The 12,302-nt window shown below is 44.8% G+C and overlaps 1 protein-coding gene across 1 annotated transcript in view; it reads right to left on the bottom strand.

Moving 5' to 3' along the window:
* Positions 1-12,302, bottom strand: part of LOC306704725 (voltage-gated potassium channel subunit beta-2-like) — a gene marked incomplete at both ends in the record, with an annotated part of 55,166 nt that overhangs the window by 26,069 nt on the left and 16,795 nt on the right. Inside the window, one exon of the mRNA XM_079171221.1 lies at positions 2,716-2,795. Within this exon, the coding sequence (XP_079027347.1) occupies positions 2,716-2,795 (80 nt within the window). The remainder of the gene's footprint in view (positions 1-2,715; positions 2,796-12,302) is intronic.

The raw sequence follows: 12,302 nt of genomic DNA, 5'->3' as shown, positions 1-12,302 counted from the left end.
AAATCTAAAGTCAAAACTTGTCGGAACAAGCAGATCTGATACAGAAACTAGAATAACGATGGAGAGCTTGGCAGTAACACACAAGACAATATGGCAGGGATAAAGTGCAAGTGGATGAATATAAATAGTGAGGGACTAATGAGAGAATGGGCAGCAGGTGAGATGGGCGTGGAGGGGAATGAGTGATTTCATGGTGTGAGTGGCAGGACCTGAAATGACAGATGGGTTGGTGAAAACAGGCAAGCCGGATCTAAACAATTTAAAAGTAGTGGAATTTGTGACAGAACCCCCCCAGGCTCCTGACTTCCACCAGGCTCATTCGGTGGGACACTGGGTTGGTCCAGATGAGCCTGATAGAAGTCAGCAATCAGGGAGGGATTCGGTATGCTTAGAGTGGGGACCCATGAGCGTTCTTCGGGACCATAACCCTCCCAGTCCACTAGGTATTGCACTCCCCTACCACGCTGCCGAGATTTGAAGAGTTGACGGACAGTGTAGGCAGGTGCCCTATCGATGAGCGGGGGGGGGTGAAGGTAATCTGTGGGTGGTTCAAAGCAGATTCTCCTTGACAGGTTTAATTCTGGAGACATGAAAGGTGGAATAAATTCTCATGGATGGTGACGGATGAAGAAGAATGGCAGCAGAATTGATGACCCGAGAAACAGGGAATGTGCCGAAGATGCGAGGAGCCTACATTTGGGATTCCACTCTGAGGGGAAGGTCCTGCGTAGACAGCCAGAGACGTTGTCTTGGGGCATAATGGGGTGAGGGGACACGGTGTCGGTTGGTAGCGGTCGAAAGAGGGCAAGAACGGGCCTGCCTCCAAATGTATGGACACCGCTGGACGAATGCCTGGACTGAGGGGACACTGGCCTCCTGTTCCTGCTCAGGGAAGAGTGGTGGTTGGTAACCCTGGGCACACTGGAAAGTTGAGAGACCGGGAAGGGTGTTGTGGGCATACTCGACCCACAAGAATTGCTTAGACCGGGAGGAGAGACAGTGCAAAGCTGTCAACAGCTCCCAGTTCCCAATGCCATAATTCCTCTTTGTGGGAGACAGCTTCTGGGAGAAGAAGGCACATGGGTGAACCTATTGATCCTCAGCCGACCGCTGAGAAAGAACCTCCCCCACATCCGTGTCCGAGGCGCCCACCTTCACAATAATAATCTGGAAATATGAGAATGGGAGCAGATGTGAAACGTGACTTTTACTCACCAAAGGCCCCTTCTGCCACAGAAGACCACATGCTGGGAGGTGAGGACGGTGAGGGGAGCAGCCACCGAAATTTACGAAGCCTAGAATGCATTGAAGTTCCTTGCATATAGAAGGATGCCAGGACAAAGCCCAAGAAGGATACCTCCGAGGTGTGGAACTCGCACTTATAGCCTTTACAGGAGGTGATTCTTCAAAAAGTCTTTGGAGGACTTGTCGTACCACATGCTCTTGTTTAGACTTTGAAATGAGAACGTCATCCATATAGACAAAAACAGAGACATTGAGCAGATCCCGGAGAACACCCATGGAAGACTGCAGAGGCATTGGGGAGACCAAATGGCATAACTAAATACTCATAATGTCCACTAGGGGTATTAATACCTTGTAGCAGCTCAAAGGCAGAGGAAATTAGTGGAAGAGGGTACACGTGTTTGACAGTGATGTTATTGAGTCCTCTGTGGTCAATGCAAGGGCGCAGGGATTTGTCCTTCTTAATGACCAAGAATAACCCTGCTCCAGCAGGAGATGAAGATGAAGATACCATCAGACAAGGAGTCGTCAATATACTTCTCCATAATTTTATTCTCAGGAATAGATAGGGAAAAAAGTCAACCTCTGGGTGGAGACGTACCCGGGAGGAGGTCAATAGCACAATCATACGGGCGAAGTGGCGGCAACGAGGTTGCCTGGGCTTTGTTAAAAACCTCCTTCAGATCTAAGTACTCCTTGGGAACACCGGGGAAATCTGGAAACTCAGGTGACAGGCAGACTAGAAGCAGATGATGGGGCAGATCTTAGACAGCAGCATTGCAATGAACACTCCACTGCAATTCAGTTCCTGAAGCCCAGTCGATGTGCGGATTATGTCTCCTAAGCCAAGGATAGCCCAATATGACAGGTTGTTGTGGTGCACGGATGAGATGGAAGGTGAGTATTTCATTGTGATTACCTGATATAGTCATTGGAAGAGGAGTGGATTGATGTGTGACCTTGCAGAGGATACGGCCATCTAAAGCTATAGCATGAATGGGCTTCTCCAGAAACCCCTGAATGATCCCCAGCTGAGAGGTAAGAGTCATATCCAAAAGGTTTGCATCCGCACCAGATTCAATGAAGACTAAGACAGTGTGATTATTCCCAGCTGAGAACGAATCAAAGGCCAAGAGGCCCCACCAGTCTGGATGACTGGTAAGCCATCTCTTTTAAAAGACAAGAGGTTACAAAATGGTCATTCTGACTTCAGTACCGGCATCAGTGTTCCTGCAGGTGACGCTTTCGTTCTGCTGTGGGACCCAATACAGAAACTAGAATAATGCAAGTGGACGGATATAACTAGTGGGGGACTAATGATGGGTGTGGAAGAGCAGGTGAGGGGAATGATTTCATTGTGTCAGTAGCAGGACCTGAAATGACAGGAGAGTTAGTGAAAACAGGCAGGCCGGATCAAAACAATCTAAAAAGTAGTGGAATTTGTGACAATCTGTACGTAATCATACTTACTTTCCAGCATTATACACTTCAGCTGTGTCGAACAAATTGATCCCATTCTCATATGCCAACGTCATCAGCTCCTCTGCCACCTTCAACAGCAAAATTTGAGATGATAAAGATGAGCAAAGAGTAAAACTACTGTATTTTCTCTCCCTCTGACCTCTGAGAAGACCTTTCTGCTGTCAAGTTGAAAGGTTACTTAAATGGCAAGCAGTTGTATCAAGAATGTTTCATAAAGTAAGCTAGACTTTTGAGTCACAATGATGGTATGGCTATAGGAATGATGAAAGCCCTTCTTTTAAATTGAATATAGATCATCTTTTTAGGAAATTGTCAGCTGGTCATCATTATCCATGTGCAGAACTTAACACTGGTATAACTGTATTTATAAATCCATCTTTGGACATCTACTGACTTATTCGGGGTGACTATGGCGAAGTGGATAGCAGGGCTGCCTTTCAATCAGAGGATCGGCGGTTCCATCCACAGTTCAGGCCACACTAGTCGCATGTTGATGTGTCCTTGAGCAAGACAACCGCTTGAACCCTAAGCCTTTTTTTAGGCCTCTTCTCGAAAATTGTAACCCATACTAAAGAGACTATAATTCTGTAACTACAAGGTCTATTTTTAAAATGTTAATGGTTTAATAACACTAGGAATTGTGAGATTTGATGCGATGAATAAATATTGTGTATATGTTACTGGTTAATAGTAGCTGAAGACAGAACACAGCAAACAGGGGAAATTCCCAGGTTTGCCTGAAGAAAAAGCACTGTCATTTTTTTAATGAGGCTCTGGCTAGCCTATAAACATTCCGAATTCATAGCAAACATGGTGCAGGTGCCTCACAAAAAGATTTGGTGTAAATAAAGTGAAGCAAACCCAATTTATAGAAGTTTATGTACGAAAAAAAAGCCATTTTGACTTGTCATTATATCTCTCCTCCATGCAATTTCCTCGTCTCTGTCTGTGTGTATGGAGCCCTTGATAAGCCTATGGTGGGCGGATCTGAGCATGTGACCACTCGTTCGAACCGGGTGGTTATTTTGAACACACCCGTATGTTCCATGAAGTGATTGACAGAATTTTCAGCCACTAAAACTCCAAAACCGTGCTGCTCAACCCCCCCAAGCCCCTATATGATTCGCCGGCCGGCATGTTGACCACTATTTTGGCTCAGATGAATGGAAAATCGCCATTTTAGGTTCCAGACACTCAGAGTGAGCTGAAGAACACATCACTCATATGGATTTAATTAGGATTTCTCCGTTTTCGCCCTGAAAACCGTCTCAAGATATGGTGCAGTTCTAATATTGGCAGTGTTGGCGTTGAGCTTTGTTGTGGCTTCTTCAATGTAACTTTTGAATGCTTTCACGGAGAGAAATTTGGATGTTATCGCTGGAATCTGTGTGAACCGCTCGTGCTTCCTGATGTGTTATTTGTGCGGTAGCTGTGAGATGTAGAATTGTGATAAAATATGAATTGTAAGTCTCTTTGGATAAAAGCATCTGTTAAATGACTGTAATATAATGTAATTCATCCACGTCAAATAAACATTGCTGCCATAGCCTACGCTCTCAATTCCTTCATCACTCTCTTGATCCCTTCAGTCCATACAGAATTTAGTAAAATGACCTTCTACTCTGCCCCCTCAACTGAAACCTTGGCCCTTAACAGTGTTATGACTTGTTGTATGTTCTATCTTGTCTTTCTATTAGTGCTGGGCAACGATTAAAATATTTAATCGTGATTAATCGCATGATTTGGTTCATGATTAATCATGATAAATCGCATTGTTATGCGCACAATTCAATAATGAATTCAAAATTAATGTACTGTGCACTTTTATTTTAAAAGTACTGCTATATGAACAAAAGTGCAATAATAATTGGTTTGCAAACACTTTAAACAAATAAGGTGCTTTTTAACAGCAGTATTCCATTTACACAGCAGCAGTTGAAATACAGTTATGATGATTCTGATAATAGATATTCAGCCAGTGTTCACAACTTTATTTCATGTGTGTAATAGATGCAATTTGAAATATACTTCTTGAAAACTGCTTGAAAATGTCATGTTTTTCTTTTTTTTTTGTATGTCTGTTTAATTCTCAGCAGCGATAACTAAATGATATGCTTATTATACATATTCCAAACAAAAACACTTTAACCTCTTAAACCCTAAGCCTATTTTGAGACCTCTGCTCGAAAATGTCATACCCATACTCAAGAGAGTGTAAATCTCTAACTACAAGGTCTATTTGAATAATTTAAATGAAGCTCAAGCGCAAGGTCAGTCAGGAAGACACTCACTCGTAATCTCTGTCTCTCCTCTCCTTGGAATTACTCTATCAGCTGATTGGGGGCATGCACTTTTAAGTAACCAACCAGATTCGGCAGAGTTTCCTTCAGCCAATCGTATCGGTGCTGTCAACTTTAAAAGTGTTCTCTCTGCTGCTGTCAGTTGTCATTTCAGCTAAGCAGACGCGAAGCGATACAATTCCCCTTACCCTTTTAAACATCTAGTTGTGGGTAACTGAGACAATGACGGATCCCGACTTTGATCGTTTCAGGAAGAGACGGGTCTCAACATCGATGTTTAGCCGGAGCCGGCATTCAGCCCGCCAGGTGGCCGGCGCAGGAGCACTCGCCCAGCGCGGCGCAGCAGCTCCCCACAGACGAGCAAGAGGCCCTATTGGCTCAGCTAGAAGTTCGCGGTGGTATCCGAGTAAGGCTAACAGTTACTCGCGATCAGTCGATCCATCACCGGTGGTCGCACCGGAAGAATCAGGCTCATCCCGAGCTCCGCGGGCGGAGTCGCGTCCCCTACTCTTTCTCCACCAGCAACTCCTGGCCTCCATTGCAGACAACACCGTAATTTCCACCGGGTAGCTTCATCCACTCCATCGATGCTGGTCTTCAATCTCTGGTAAACGATGCTGCTTCTATTATATTAACATCGGCGCCACCAGGACTCAATCCGGCAACCAGTAGCCATGTTAAATCAGCTCCACAGGACAGTTCAGGCTCCTCGCGGTTTAACAGAGACTTTGTTTCCGCGCCTCGTCATTTCCCGACAAATGAGGAAATCATGGGCCTGACACACGTCTGGAGCTCTGGAGCATCACTCTCATTTAATCAGTATGATAGCGCCTGTTCCAGTAGTGGAAGTGGAGCGCATTCACGAGACTACAATCATTATGAGCGGAAATAAACACAACTAAGCAGCAGTTAAACTTAGTTTATCATCTCCGTAGTGAAGGGCGCGATGTATACTTGCGGCAGGTAATCACGGCAGGCGCGTGATGCGGGTAGGCCCGCAAGTGGTCACGGTTTGGTCATGCATCTCCGAATTCAATCTGGCACGGGCTGTGCTCATGATCAATTGTATATCACAAATAGTGCACTGATAAAACACTGACATGTCTGGGGATTATAGGAGATGGGCCAATTCGTTTGAGATGCTTCAGAACAGCAGGTTTAATTTGAGTAAATGTTTGGCAGCCAAATCCAATAGTTTACAGGATATTTAACCTTTGTTTCGTTATGATACATGTAATACTTTACTTCTTTCCTAACAGGGCTTGGCTAAGGCGATAAGTAGTTTATGAATATGAGGCTACAGCTGACTACAATCCCTCCTCGGCATTGTGGAGGTTGGTTCATGGCTTGTGTTAGCTATACCAACATTCTATGGGTATATCTATGAGTAACACTCGTCTTTTATTCTTCACAGCCATGTTGTTGGTATGCCTCTGGTGTTTTAGAGAATGATAACGCATAGAGCTGGGTATTGAAATAGAGTTCAACAAAGTCCAATTTGAGAGTTCCTCATGCAAAGGTCCGGAACATCAAAGTGCGTGATGATTTAGTCCCATTTAAATGGACGTAGCCCAACAGTTGTATCGACGTTTGTATGTAGTCAGCAGCTGATTATTAAATCAAGAAGTCGAAGGAATATGTCATGTAAGTAAGGGTTGCTTTTATAGTTTAAATGACATAACATAAGCTTTTTAAGAACTTGCATCTTAAAAGATAAAGTACCTAATTTTAGTAATTTAATGGAACTGTATCGCTACGCAGCGTTAAAATTCAGTGCAATCATGGTGATGCGATGTAAATGAAAGTATGACATTACATCGTACCTTAAAGAAGATTGTGTGCAGCAACGTTATTTGTGGTTTAAACCACTTGGTTCAGCTCTATTCCTCTTTTTACATCATAGTTGGGCAGTGAAATCATGCGATAGGATTCCAATTATTGGGCTCGTAGCTCATATCAGTGCCTATTATTTTGGAGTGAGTGGGTGCGTTTGCTCAAAAGATTTTGCTTTGTGGCGCTTCACCTGGCTGCTTTGTATAATCGTAATGGTCTCTGGACATATGAAACACACTGGGTTAAACTGCAGGGGAGGAATGAACATGTAAGAGTATGTCCATATTGGTTAAGGCTGATTAAAATGTCCACATTCTGTGCTTTGGAGAATGCCATTTGTGAAGAACGGCTACCAATGGTGAAGTGTGTCGGTAACGAGAATGCGTGCGTGATGAAGTGTGGGGCATGGTCAGCGGAAGTAAAAGACCAAATCTAAGTTTAAATGGGCAGCACTGGCAGAGATGAGTTGATGTGCGCAGAAGAGCAACACTGGAGTAGGGCTGTTATTCCTCAGAGCTCCAGGACCAGGTGCTCTGGATCCAGTAATCTGCCACAACCGCATTCTTGTGACTCCTTACGGGGACGGATTAGTGGCAAAACATACTTGGACATTTATACATCAAGTCTAATTGCCTCAATTCAGCTTAAATTCAATTCAAGCTCGTCCCCTAGGGATGCGCTTTTCCTCTCCTGCTCGTTGGACATGGCATCTTCCTTTTCCTAAGATGCACAATCTACCTTGATGACAGGTGCTGCGCTGACCTGCGTGTCAGATCGCTGTGCAGTCACTGGAATGGTGTAACATTCTACAAACAAGCTGGTGATTTTCGATGATTTACTAAAACGTTGACACGGATGCAGGCCATCCGCGGGTTTTGGGGGGTTCTGTCAAGGCCTGTGGTTTGCTAGACACAAAGGGTAACTCAAGCTCATTAAAGCCTTAAAAATGTGTACGGTAAGTCATGCATATAACTGGTGGTGGTGTCATGTTGACTTTGTTTCTGGCATTTTTGCATGTCATTCAATTTGTCTAATAGCATTATCTCATTCATGCAAAATGTTATTTACATTATCTCTAAAGCTACCTCTCGCATTCTATTGTTCAAGTGGATCTTCACATCACGGTATAAGACCTTTGCTCTCAAGTCTGTTGGACTCACACCATTGTGGTCTAATGTGTACGTGACTTGGCTGGTAACTCATGGCTTAAACACTCCAAATGCGGCGGTGCTGCACAGTAGTTGTGGCGTAGATAGACTGGGTTTTGCCCTTTCAAATCCATGCTTAAGTTCCTCCGGGTAAGACGTATTAGTTGCTCCACTATTCTTACCCCAGGTAACATTCCTTTATCTAAAACGTGGTAGCACTTGGAGGTTATCCTCACTAGACTCAACTTCTCACCTCAGCTACACTCTGGGAACTCTTCTAGAATAGGGCCGCTACTTCGGCAGCTAACCAAGGCATCTCCTCTACTACCCTACAAAATTGGGTCGTTGGTCATCCTCTGCCTTCATGTCTTATGTCCACTCTGATCTCAGCACCATCCTTGAGAATCAAAGATCATTGAAGCCTTAAAATCCGGTAAGGAATGCATATAACTGGTGGTGGTGACATGTTCACATCGATTGTTATATTATTGGTAGGTCATATTATTAGTATCGGCTCATAGCAGGGGATAGCATTATATCCTTCTGAAAATGTTCCTTCTAATAACACTAAAGATATTTCTCTAGCGTGCTAATGGATAGTCTCTCATCATGGTATAATACCGTGCCCTCCCTGCTGTGTTTACTTACTGCTGTGGTGAATTTCCTAAGAATTTCCTAAGAAAATCAGTCAAGAGAGAATTCAAGGCTAGAACGTGAGTGAGTAGATGTTAGACCAGAAGTAAGAGGTCAAGTTTAGTCAAAGCAAAGGATAGAGGAATGTCACGACGGACTGCAGACTAGGATAGGTTGGGTCAAGTTAGACCGCAGATACAGGATAGTGCGGGTCTAGATAGCCCATAGTGAAGTATGGTAGGCTTTCAACAGTTGATCCCGAAATATACGGTGGGGTCGGCCCTGCGGAGGGCCAGAGCGCAGGACAGGATAGGTGAGGGTCAAGCTAGACCGCAGACAAGGATAGGTTGGGTCAGGTTAGACCGCAGCTTAGGATAGTCAGGGGTCACGTTTAGACCGCAGATCAGAATAGGGGGGTTCAAGGGAGAACGCAGAACAGCATGGTTGGGGGTCTTAATGCCTTAGCACAACCAGACCGGGCCGCCCGGGAAACTAGAACGCTTTTGACAGGTCTCACAACATTCGGACCGCGAAACTAGAAATTATGTCATTCTGATTGCGAAACTAGAAATTGTGTCCTTGGACCGGTCTCTCTTCACTTGGACCAGGAAATGAGAAATAGGGCACCTCAGACCCATCTTTCTTTTAGGAATGGAAAGCGATCCCGTCGGACCAGGAAACAGACACGTTAAGCCAGGTCACGGTCACCTAGGAAACACAGTTACGTTAAACCAGGTCACGTTCACCTAGGAAACACAGTCACGATAAGCCAGGTCACGTGAGACCAGGAGATTGAGAAACAGTGTTAGACCAATCAGATGGGGAAAACGGTCAAGTCACACCAGAGGGAAATAGAGTAAGGTAAGGTATTTATTTATTTATTCATATAAATACATTTCTTTTGGGGGATTAGGCCTATTGGACCTCAGTATCCCTACCCTCGGTGATAGTACTTCAGGATGGAGTCCAATCGCCAAAGACTTTCAGGGTTCGTACGGTCATGAAAAACCTGGAAAAGTCATGGAATTTTAAAATGGTTATTTCCAGGCCTGGAAAAGTGCTTGAAAAAAATAAAATTCATGGAAGTCATGGAAATTTCCGTAGCAGACCTGACTAAAGACAAGGATGTATGACTTCTGTTTTGTTGCAGAAACATAGTGGACAACAATAACTTGACCCTGTTACAGCAGGCCTGCCCATGTGTCTCAGAGGGGTTGAAACTGTTGAAAAGGCTGTAATGGCCTCAAGAGAATTTGTTGGTTATTCTAACCTCACACTGTTGGTCACTCATGTTGTTGCTCTGATTCTGCTTGAAGCAAAAACATCTCATCTTTCCACAGCAAGATGGCTGCGATATAATACAGTTTTGCTTGAAATGCCTTACATCACTGTAAAAAGATGTACTGTTTTTAACCGTAAAACATTTACTCCTACTCCAGATGATGGAGAAAAACAACTGTGCTTTAGCTCTAACTGAAGTTTGTTCTCGCAAAGCAGATTTGCAGGAAATGCTGCAGCCAACCTGACCTAGAACTGTTGGTTGAAGGATCAGCATCACCCAATCCAGAGACAGAAAACAACCAATCTAGGTTTGCAGTGGTAACTTCATATCACAATGAAATTGTACAACCACTGTTAGGTCTGGTGAACCACAGAGAAATAACAGGATTCAATTGCATCACCACAACACAGGATAAGTTATAGGTAAAACAGTCTTTACTTATCAGGTTCAGTACACCTGTAGGCAGTCAGAACATACAGGGATCAGGCAAAAACGTTGAGGAAAAACTGGAAAAGCAGAGATATAAATCAGGAACATAATACTAGAAAATCACTGGAACGCTTGGCACAGGACGAAGATGAACTTTCCCAGAGACAGGGGAACACAGGGTTTTAATACACTGGGGTGGTGTAGGTGATTAGACACAGGTGGGATCAACCAGGGTTGGGGCAGACGTCACAGTGGTGGGAAAACACACAGACAGGAAGTGAAGTGATCTCAAACGAAGGCCGGTGTGTAACAGAAAATTAAACAAGAAATATTGATAACTGATAAAATAAGGAGAAAGGACGAGACATGACAGTACCCAGGCTGATCAGGGTGAATGCGATGGAAGTCCTGGATAAGGGTACGGTCCATGATGTTGCTGGCGGTAGTCCATGATCGTTCCTCTGGACCGTACCCCTACCAGTCCACCAGGTACTGTAGACCACGGCCACGTCTGCAAACTGCCAGAAGACGTCTGACTGTGTACACCGGTCCTCCATTGATGATCCTATGAGGAAGAGGGGGTTTGGAGGCAGGGAGCAGAGAGCTCTCTGTTTCCGGTCAATCGAACGTCTACCAGCTGAAGAGCCAACTTCCGGGATTCCACTCTCAGGGGCAGGTTGTAAGTGGATAGCCAAAGTTTCTGTCCTGGGAGATAGGCGTGGGCCGGGGTCTGTCGGTGGAGCGTGTTTCTGAGGAGAATCTGCCAGGTCCGAGCCTACATGTGACGACAACGGCTAACGGGGGCCTGAGCCTAGGGAAAACCCATGTCAACCTCCAGACCAGAAGCAGAACAAGGCAGGGTGTTACAACACCCATATGAGGTGTTTTCTCCATGAAGCAGGGTTCTGGGAGATGAGGCAGTGCAGGCAGGTCTACAGCTCTTGATTCAGTCGCTCATTCTGTCCATTGGATTGTTGACGGTATCCGGATAAGAGACTGACTGTGGTGCCGAGAAGAAAGCAGAAAGCCTTCCAGATCTGGGATATGAACTGTGCATCCCAAGGGGAACCATGGATACGGAAGACATGACACAACATGGCCTCCACCGTCCCCTTTGCTGAAGGCAACTTGGGTAGAGGAATGAAATGAACCATCTTAGTGAATCCGTCCACAACCGTGAGGATGGCAGTGTTACCTTCCCAATGGTAACACCAATTAAAATGGTTAAAGAAAAGGCCCCAATTGGCTTGTCGAGCATTGAGCTGCTTTGACGACCTGATGTCCTCTAGGTTTTTGTGGTCAATCCAAACCAGGAAAGGTTGCTCAACTCCTTCCAGCCAATGCCACCACTCCTCCAGCCCGACCTTAACTTCCATCAGTTCCCAGTTCACAGTGTCGTAGTTCTACAAAAGTGTCATTTTACTCAGTGAAAACACAATTATACACAAAGTAATATATAAACTACTAAGTTCTAGCACAATACCACGTATTTTTCGGCGAGCTACGCACTCCGAATGCAGATATCATCACAAAAAAAAGAGACCGTCATGGCCGAACGATAGCTTAACAAGCATGAGAATTCTACCCTGAATCCGCAGATATCTTCCATATTTCTCTCCTTCAAACCGTTCAAACGCTACACCGTGGAACGTATTGAAGCAACTTCGTGTACAACACAACCAAGCCTCCGTTTACCGTGCTCAGAGTCAGGGTGCGTTGGAGCGCTTCCATCAAACATTAAAGTCTTTCTTGTGCGCTTACTGCATGGAGCTGGGTAGAGACTGGGAAGAGGGGTTGCCCTGGTTAATGCTGGCAGCTAGAGAGGTAACACAGGAGAGCACTGGGTTTACCCCCTATGAATTGGTGTTTGCACACACCGTAAGAGGTCCTTTAGCGGCATTGTCTGATAACTGGAAGGAGGCAGAACCTCCTAAAAACGTAATGGAGTAT

Source organism: Pholis gunnellus (genome assembly GCF_910591455.1).
Source record: "Pholis gunnellus genome assembly, chromosome: 2".
Lineage (NCBI taxonomy): Eukaryota > Metazoa > Chordata > Actinopteri > Perciformes > Pholidae > Pholis > Pholis gunnellus.
Note: the sequence above shows the minus strand (reverse complement) of the source record. Positions and strands in the feature narration are given on the sequence as shown.